Source organism: Hyperolius riggenbachi, chromosome 7, assembly GCF_040937935.1.
Source record: "Hyperolius riggenbachi isolate aHypRig1 chromosome 7, aHypRig1.pri, whole genome shotgun sequence".
Lineage (NCBI taxonomy): Eukaryota > Metazoa > Chordata > Amphibia > Anura > Hyperoliidae > Hyperolius > Hyperolius riggenbachi.
Genome location: NC_090652.1, coordinates 23,685,215 through 23,694,938, shown reverse-complemented (window position 1 = coordinate 23,694,938; position 9,724 = coordinate 23,685,215). Strand labels below are relative to the sequence as shown.

Here is a 9,724-nt window from a genome sequence, read left to right as displayed (position 1 = left end):
TTACAGAATTGTGGACTAGCACATATTTTAAGGTAAAGGTTGACAGATATCTTGACCTACATCGTCTTGCAAGCTGTGATACATATAGATGCTTTATAATCAACAGCTGTGTTCTCATTTCTCCTCCTCTGTACTGCACAATAATCAACAACAAATCCCAGCTTGCCGAGGGCATTCTTCACAAAGTTCTTATCATATGTAAAAAAATGAAATTTCTTTCCTCCAACCACATAATAAGATGCATTTAGTATTCCAATTAGTATCAGGTGGCCTCCGGGTCTCAGCAGCCTTGAGATCTTTTCCAGGTTCCTCATATAATCATCTTCCTCTTTGCTGATGGCTTCCATAATCCCAAAACTGGTGATGCAGTCGGCAAGTGGAAGCTCAACAGGATGAGTTATATTTTCATTTTCAAAGTCACATGATATAACGTGACTGATGGCTGTCTTTAGTTGCATTTCCTTGTCCTGATTTTGGTCACTGAAGGGAAAAACAAACATAACAGAAGTAGGTTCTTGACATAAATTGCAACACAGCAGAATTGAAGATGATGAAGCCTGCCCTGGATTAAGCTTGTCACGGCCTATCACATGTTTCCTGGACCTTACTTATTTAACTCCACTCTCCACTCAGCTCCTTCCCTTACCTAACTTACCTTCTCTGAAGTCCTCTGAGCTGCTGGAGGACTTTGGGCCAGATTTATCAAAACATTACTGACATTTTTTTCTTCTTAAACAGTTCTAACCAGCAAAGGGACTGTTAGGCATGATAAGAAGATTCCTAAATCCTACATAATAGCAGCAGTTTAGCATGGATTTCTAGAGCTGCACTATGGTTAAGAAAAGTGCAAATCCAACCCTAAAGTGTTGCAGATTAGGAAATGCTTAATAGCAGTACTACGGGTGTAGCAGTGTAGGCTAGGCATGATTTGTGAAGGGCTCCTCCCCCCTGCTGAATCCTGTGAAGCTGTTCTGTGCTTAACCCTTCCAGTGCTGGGCATTGAGGCAATACAGCAGATGTATTGGTTACCTCAGCAACAGCAATTCCCCTCACACACTGCACTGTCTGAGAGACCTTCCTAACTCCTCCTCTTTCTAACAGTTTAAGAAGGAATCTGCACTATTTAGTGATTTCTTAGGATGACTGAGACAGTTCTGCATGGATTTCTAAAAACCTACTAATGTTTTGTCTCAGACACTCTTGATAAATGTCCCCCTCTGCTTCTTCCACATCAAACTCTCCTCAACCGATTTAGAGAAATGGGCATGAAGCCTTTGTAGACACCTTACCTCTTTCCCTCTAACTTGGCGGCATGGGCTGATGCGTTCGTCCAATTATAAGCTCCAGTGTGAGAGCCCTTCCATCTGCTTGTCTCCATGTTACATCTCTCATTGAGCTTCAGTATAATTATGTCCTTGAAGATATCACAAGCTGAATAGAGATGATGAATGAAGGAACCCATACTGATATCAATCAAAACATCTCCCTTTACAAAACCTGCAAGATTGTTAAAAAAAAATGTTGAGCATTGGTAATGAAGGTTTTTTTTTTTTCTTTTTTGTAATTTTAGTGTATCTGCAAGCTTTTAGTTTTTGAATTGTAGCAATAAATGCAATTGTTTGTGGGATAAACCAATGCTCGGCCTGAAGTAGCGATGGCCCGAACAGTTCGCCAGCGAGCAGTATTCTGCGACCATCAGCTGCGAACATTCTAGGATAGGTAGGAAAAGCATTAGCTAGGCCTGTGTTCTTGTTCCTCACTGACTGTGAAAGCACCCCAAACAGCCCTTTTGAGAGCTAGTACATCGGTCGCCTGTGTTTTTTTGTGTGTGAAATACCACAGCCCACTGACACCCAGAGCTGTGTGCACACTACTGCTGTTGCCTCATTAAGTTGCAGGCACAGAACCACTCCAGTGTATTATTATTGCACTGTATTCTGATAATACTATTGCATTTCTCTGTGTGAGACATTCCACAGCCCACTGACTCCCAGAGCTGTGCATAATGTGATTTGTGCCCTTTAGGTATTAAAACCTGACTCTGCATCAACTCCGCAATTTTTGGTGAGACTTTTGCCATGGATCCCCCTCCGGCATGCCCCTGTCCAGGTGTTAGACCCTTTGAAGCAATTTTTCCATCACTTTTGTGTCCAGAAACAGTCTTTGTAGGTTTTAAAACTCGCCTGCCCATTGAAGTCTATGGCGGTTCGCCAGATTCGCCTGTTCGAAAACACTTTTTGAGAGCTCACGATCACCATTCGCGAACGGAAAATTCTATGTTCGCAACATCTCTAGCCTGAAGTAGCCATGTTGCATAAGCAAGTCTGCTGCTAGACCCTTTGTAGCCCCCTCCTTACAGTTCTTCTTTCTTCTACAACAAGAAAATCACTGCATATTATCATGGCAGATGTTTAAAAGTTACGGTAACTAAAAAGAAACTTGCTCCCAGAATTGCAACAGTGCTGGTCTCAAATTGTCGTATAAACACACAGGTATGTAAGTATAGGGGAGAAGTCCCAACTATTAACCTTCCCTCCCAACCACTGATACAAAAGTCCAACCTCCAGATCAGGATTTTTTGTAGCTTCACTTCTTATAGGTAGAGAGAACATGATGGTCACACTTCTTCTATGATCATTCCAAACTGGGCCACAAGATTGTGAGGGTTACCAAGAGTAGGCAGGAAAGGAAAGGGAGTGAACCTTGGAGGAACAATCAAAGTTTTGCTGGGGGGCAAATTATTTATAGTTATACATGTACCCAAATGGTGATGGGAACGTCACAAAATCTCCTTTTGTGACCTGTGGTTCTCATACTACTTTCCCAAAGCAGAACATGAAATGCAAAAAATAATAATAAGTCCAAAATTTGTATAGAGCTTTTCTCCTGACAGACTCAAAGCGCTTTAGAGCTGCAGCCATGAGGGCATGCACTCAGCAGGCAGTGTTAGGGAATCTTGCCCAAGGCACTATGGCGAGATATTGTAAAATTTAAAATATGTGCAAACATATACAAATAAGAAGTACATTTTTGCCAGAATAAAATGAGCCATAAATGACTTTTCTCCTATGTTGCTGTCAGTTACAGTAGGTAGTAGAAATCTGACAGAAGCGACAGGTTTTGAACTACTTCATCTCTTCATGGGGGATTCTCAGGGATTTATTTATTTTCAAAAGCACTTAGTGAATGGCAGCCGCTCTGTCCAACTGCCAGAAAACTGTGTAGCGAGCAGGGAAGCTGGCCAGCATCATTGTTTAAATCCTTTGTAGGCATTATCTTTATAAAGAATAAAAGCCTTGCTGAGAATTAGAGTTGGGCCGAACGGTTCGCCTGCGAACGGTTCCATGCGAACTTCCGTGGTTCGCGTTCGCGTCCCGCAGGCGAACCTTTGCGGAAGTTCGGTTCGCCCCATAATGCACCATGGAGGGTCAACTTTGACCCTCTACATCACAGTCAGCAGGCCCATTGTAGCCAATTAGGCTACACTAGCCCCTGGAGCCCCACCCCCCTTATATAAGGCAGGCAGCGGCGGCCATTACGGTCACTCGTGTGCCTGCATTAGTGAGAGTAGGGCGAGCTGCTGCAGACTGTCTCTCATAGGGAAAGATTAATTAGGCTTAGCTTGTTCCTGGCTGCATACCTGTTCTGTTCAGTGAGCCCACTGCATACCTGTTCAGTGAACCTGCCACTGCATACCTGTTCTGTGAACCCACCACTGCATACCTGTTCTGTGAACCCACCACTGCATACCTGTACTGTGAACCCACCACTGCATACCTGTTCAGTGAACACACCACTGCATACCTGTTCAGTGAACCCACCACTGCATACCTGTTCAGTGAACCTGCCACTGCATACCTGTTCTGTGAACCCACCACTGCATACCTGTTCTGTGAACCCACCACTGCATACCTGTTCAGTGAACCCACCACTGCATACCTGTTGTGTTCAGTGAACCCGCCACTGCATACCTGTTCTGTTCAGTGGACCCGCCACTGTATACCTGTTCAGTGAACCTGCCACTGTATACCTGTTCAGTGAACCCACCACTGCATACCTGTTGTGTTCAGTGAACCCGCCACTGTATACCTGTTCTGTTCAGTGAACCCACCACTGCATACCTGTTCTGTTCAGTGAACCTGCCACTGCATACCTGTACAGCTGTTTGCGGTGCGTTACAAGGTGAGTTTGGTGTGTCAGTGTGAAGCAGTACCTTAATTACACTACCTGATTGATGTATACACATGCAAGATGTTTTAAAGCACTTTAGGCCTGTCATTTAGCATTCAATGTGATTTCTGCCCTTAAAACGCTGCTTTGCGTCAAATCCAGATTTTTCCCGGGGACTTTTGGCGTGTATCCCACTCCGCCATGCCCCCCTCCAGGTGTTAGACCCCTTGAAACATCTTTTCCATCACTTTTGTGGCCAGCATAATTTTTTTTTGTTTCAAAGTTCGCATCCCCATTGAAGTCTATTGCGGTTCGCGAACTTTAACGCGAACCGAACGTTCCGCGAAAGTTCGCGAACCCGGTTCGCGAACCTAAAATCGGAGGTTCGGCCCATTTCTACTGAGAATTCCCTATGAAGAGATGGACTAGAACAAAACCTGTCGCTTCTGTCAGATTTCTACTACCTACTGTAAGCGACAGCAACATAGGAGAAAAGTAATTTATGGCTCATTTTACTCTTATTTGTATATGTTTGCACATATTTAAAATTTTAAAATTTTTCACCATAGTGCCCCTTTAACCGGTTCAGCACCGCAGTCCGAAAATTTCATGCATCCGAGCAACGTTCACCTCCCATTAATTCGCCTATAACTTTATTGCTACTTATCACAATGAGTTGATCTATATCTTGTTTTTTCCGCCACTAATTAGGCTTTCTTTGGGTAGTACATTTTGCTAAGAATTATTTTTTTTCTAAATTTATTTTAACAGGAAGATTAAGAAAGAAATGAAAACAAATCATTATTTCTCAGTTTTTGGCCATTATAGTTTGAAATTAATATACGCTACCATAATTAAAACTCATGTATTTTATTTGCCCATCTGTCCCGGTTATTACACTGTTTAAATGATGTCCCTATCACAATTTATGGTGCCAATATTTCATTTAGAAATAAAGGTGCATTTTTTCAATTTGCGTCCAGCACTATTTATAAGCTTATAATTTTAAATAATATAATAACATATTCTCTTGACATGCATATATAAAAAGTTCAGACCCCTGGGTAACTATTTATGTTGTTTTTGTTTTTGTTTTATTGTATTTTTTATTTTATTTTTTTTTATTAAAAAAGTGTATGTGGGTAATTTTTGGTGCGGGGGGGAAACTGCTAATTTTAAATGTAAAATAATATTTTTTTTTATTAAAAATGTATGTGGGTGCAGTTTACTATTTGGCCACAAGATGGCCACAGTGAAAAAAGTCCTGGATGCGAACGATCTCGCATCCAGGAACTAAAATGCTGGGGAGAAGTTTCCTGGGGGCAGAAATACCGCGCTCTCTGGAGAGAAAGCGTCGGTATTTCTGCGGGGAAGTTAGATCGGTGAATGGGAAGTATATTCCCATTCACTGATCGGGGGGCTAGCGGCGGGCAGCGGGAGCATGCACGGGGGCGTGCCCGATCGCGCGCACCAGCCGGCGGCAGCAGCAGTGCCTATCTGGACGAGGAAGCTCGTCCAGATAGGCCGAACTGGTTAAACAGAACACTATCAGTGGTGCTGCGAAATTTCCGCATGCGGACATGTTATTGTACAGACGCGCATGCGCAATGTATGTTTATACGCATTATAAGCATGATTATACGCATTAATATATATATTATACGCATGCGCATTGGCAAGTTTGATGCATATTTTCACACGTAATTACGTTACGCAATTTTTACGCGCGTAGTACCGTAGCCGTAATTACGCTATACCTGTAATTTCGTAAAATACTACGAAAAGTTTAATGCAAACTTTTTCGATGCAAAAAACTTCCCGAAATTTGTGAAACAATGTTTTTTGGCCATTACCCCACCACTGCTTAAAAGGTTTTCAACGGTGCCTGCTTGCAAATTGTCATTAAAGGGGCACTATTGCGAATTCCCTTGTTTTTAGTCCCTTTAGCATAAATATGTGTAAGTGGAGCGATGTTATTGCCACTTATTGTGGCTGATCAAAAGTATTTTTTACATTGCCACTAACTATTCAGAGCTAGTGAGTCACGTCGGAAGATTTACCTTTCTGACGCGACTTGGCATAATCCATTCTGCAGTAGGAGGCATCTGTATTTGTAGATACTGCAGCCGTTACATCTCCCCCCCTCTGATCAGCCCAGCTAAGTTTGGTCCAAATTGTAACTGCACTATCGCGCAAGACAGCGGCGGCATCAGCGAGAAGACACAAACACAAGATGTGTTTGTGTCTTCTCGCTGATGCCGCCGCTGTCTTGCGCAAATAGAAAGCCGATTGCTGGTTACCACAGCAACGGACACCAATAGGTGTCCGTCCCTGTGCCAGCTTTAAATAAGAGGTCCTCAGCGGGCAGCATGTAACTGTAGACCCGTACGGCGGCTGCAGCCCACACAGATCTCCGTAACTGCACGATAGTGCAGTTACAATTTGGATCAAACTTAGCTGGGCTGATCAGAGGGGGGGAGATGTAACGGCTGCAGTATCTACAAATACAGATGCCTCCTACTGCAGAATGGATTATGCCAAGTCGCGTCAGAAAGGTAAATCTTCCGACGTGACTCACTAGCTCTGAATGGTTAGTGGCAATGTAAAAAATACTTTTGATCAGCCACAATAAGTGGCAATAACATCGCTCCGCTTACACATATTTATGTTAAAGGTACTAAAAACAAGGGAATTCGCAATGGTGCCCCTTTAAAAACACAGGAATTAGTTACACATAATTGCAAATACACAATAAGCCATGGGAATTATATCAAACGTCATGTCTGACCCATGGTTCCTATCCTTTCTCTAAAAGCAGGATAAGCATTATCCTTTTCTTTTATACGCAGGGCCGGTTTAAGCAACAATGGGGCCCCAGGGCAAAATAAACCTGGGGGGCCCCTCCAACAGATACCCCGGAACAAAAATCGGCATTAAGGGCCCTTTTCCACTAGTAGTCGCTAGCGTTCACGCTGAACGCTTGCGATTGCTGAATCGCAATTACCGGCGATTCCCCGACGTTCGCGGCCGCGATTTTGCTATGCTATGGACTGCATAGCAAAATCGCGGCAAATATCGCTCCACCGCGCGTTCGCGTTCCCGTCAAAAACAAATCGCGGTAGTGGAAATGACCTACTGCGATTCCTATGTTAAAAAGCAAACCGTAGCGATTGTAAAATCGCTAGCGGTTTGCGACTTTGCGATTCAGTCAGCGCAAACGCGCTGGTGGAAAAGGGCCCTAAGGGACCTTTTTTGCAGCTGGTATAGTCAGGGTGTGAAGTCCCAATCGGTCAGAGCTCCACATTCTGGCTATCCCAGCCTGCATGGGGGACAAGGGGTTAAAATGTTTCAGGAGGGGGGACCCCACATAATTTTTTTTGTAAAAAAAAATCCCACACTCTAAACATAAAAAAAAATTGGGAAAATAGGAAAAAATGCCAGGGATCTTCATACAGCCATATTGCGGCTGTATAGCGATCCCTGGCCAAAGCGCTGCGGCTGCGTATGGACCCCCTGGAAACCCCGTCAGGAAATTTATTGCGCTTTCGTTTGATGCATGTAAAATTACACTACCGTTAGGTTTGCTACTAAAAGTGACATTTACCGCATTTAAAACTATACTTTTTTCCTTTTAAACTTTAAAATCGATTTTCTCAAAAACTATAAGGTCTTTTTCGAAAATTGTTTTTTCCTCTTATTCCTAATGATCTCCTTAACATATCCTGCAAATTTAGGGTTTCTAGCATTTAAGGTGGATTTGCTATTAACCATTAAAGTCGGCAGGTTTTTAAATGTGTTTTTTTTTCCCTTTGAAACTTTAAAATCGATTTTCTCAAAAACTATAAGGCCGATTTGAAAAAATGTTTTTCCTCTTGTAGCCACTGGGGGCCCCTACAAGCTTTGGGGTCCTGGGGCAGCTGCCTCCTTTGCCTTAATGGTAGCGCCGGCCCTGTTTATACGGGTATCAGGAAAAGCTGTTTCACTGTATTTACTGTGAATTGAACATTCCGGCAAAGGCAGGGAATTCCCGACTTATGAACGTCCGTGGGAACGAACCGCCGACCCGTCACCACATCGGGGATTCCCTGCATGTGTGCCCATACCCCCTGTGTACCTCAGCTTCCTTCCCCTGTTTCTCCTTCTAGTGTTGGCTTGTGCTGATGACCAGAGTTGCTCAAATCCGAATTCGGGTGAAACCCGGATAGTTGCTATCCGGATTTCACCCTGCTAATTACTATCACCTGTGCGGGCTGGGCGGGGTCAATCTTACCTAACTGACGTCTTCTTAGGTCCGTCTCTCGGCGCCTCCCACGATGTGGTCCAATCCGGCGTCACGTGACTATACACTTCCTCCTTCAACCCGGAAGGAATAAGTGTTTGTACTCATGTGACGCCGGATTGGACCGCATCGTGGGAGGCGCCAAGAGACGGACCTAAGAAGACGTCAGCTAGGTAAGATTGACCCCGCCCAGCCCGCACAGGTGATAGTAATTAGCAGGGTGAAATCCGGATAGCAACTATCCGGGTTTCACCCGAATTTGGATTTGAGCAACTCTACTGATGTGATCAGAGCACAAGCCATTCACTAGGGCGAGTTGGGCGGAGGAGAAGAAGGTCTGCAATCCCCATGGGCGTGGTGGATTAGGTAAACCAGCTGCCGCTACACACAGGGGAAGCAGGAGACAGGGGGAGGAAGCGGAGGCACATGGGGGTTGGGCACTTTGGGGAGATTAGGGGACACATGCTGGGACACATGGGGGAGACTTGGAGAAACTGGAGGACACATGGGGCACACAGGAGGACACATGGGGAGAGATGGGGGACACATGGGGAAGACAAATGCGGACACAGGTCACATGGGGATACTGGAGGACACATGGGGATTATAGGAGGAAACATGGTGATACAGGTGGACACATGAGGGAGACATGAGGACACAAGAGAACGCATGGGGACACAGGAGGCCACATGGAGTAGGGCAACACGTACAAGATGCTCCTGGAACAAGGACGCACCAGATTTAGTATATTTTTCCCCGTGTTTTTGCACTCTAGGTGCGTCTTTAGTCCAGAGTGTATTATATGGCTGCAAATATGGTACATACCAGAGCTAAACAAGTAATGACAATTCACCATAGGAAATTTCAAGGCATCCTCAGAAAACACCATGTCTGGATTGTCCGAGAAAAACGTCTCAATGAAAGTTCTGCTATCAAAGTCATGCTTATGGTAGAATCTCTGTGGTCCACAATCCATCGTGAAAGGAACTTCTCCCTCTTTCTACTCTACTGAACTCCCTTCAGAGTTCCACTTATAGTCATACCGCAGGAGGTAGATACACATATTACTGTGTGAATAAATATTTTACTATCACTGTTTGTTACAGTCACAAGGGATTCAGCTGACTGAGTTGTGATCACCAACTCATCTCTTGTCATGTGGTAATTCATTGAATATTCACTTCTTGTACCTGCCTTGGGCTTCCTCCAGCCTCTAGGAGCCTGTTTGTTCCCTCGCCACAGTTTGGGTGTGCTGCAGTCTTCCACTGTCCTCTC

General features: G+C 44.3%; 1 protein-coding gene across 2 annotated transcripts; it reads right to left on the bottom strand.

The window, feature by feature from the left end:
• On the bottom strand, positions 1 to 9,438 carry LOC137525412 (indolethylamine N-methyltransferase-like). 2 transcript variants are annotated; one of them, XM_068246489.1, is made up of 3 exons: positions 9,275 to 9,438; positions 1,290 to 1,497; positions 1 to 480 (listed from the first exon to the last, which is right to left on the bottom strand). In XM_068246489.1, the coding sequence occupies exons 1-3, from the start codon at positions 9,423 to 9,425 to the stop codon at positions 57 to 59; spliced, it is 783 nt and encodes a 260-aa protein (XP_068102590.1). In that variant the 5' UTR covers positions 9,426 to 9,438; the 3' UTR covers positions 1 to 56. The 2 variants fall into 2 exon arrangements, with proteins under 2 accessions (XP_068102590.1, XP_068102591.1); XM_068246490.1 differs by lacking the exon at positions 9,275 to 9,438 and adding an exon at positions 6,231 to 6,343.
• Positions 9,439 to 9,724: the final 286 nt, after the last annotated feature.

Bases quoted from the DNA above. Each gene is read 5' to 3' on its own strand.
- LOC137525412 (XM_068246489.1), bottom strand. From the start codon at position 9,425: ATGGATTGTGGACCACAGAGATTCTACCATAAGCATGACTTTGATAGC. The intron at 1,498-9,274 runs GTATGTACCATA...ACAATCTTGCAG, and splicing joins TCATTACTTGTTTAGCTCTG to GTTTTGTAAAGGGAGATGTT. The intron at 481-1,289 runs GTAAGGTGTCTA...TTTTCCCTTCAG, and splicing joins GCCAAGTTAGAGGGAAAGAG to TGACCAAAATCAGGACAAGG.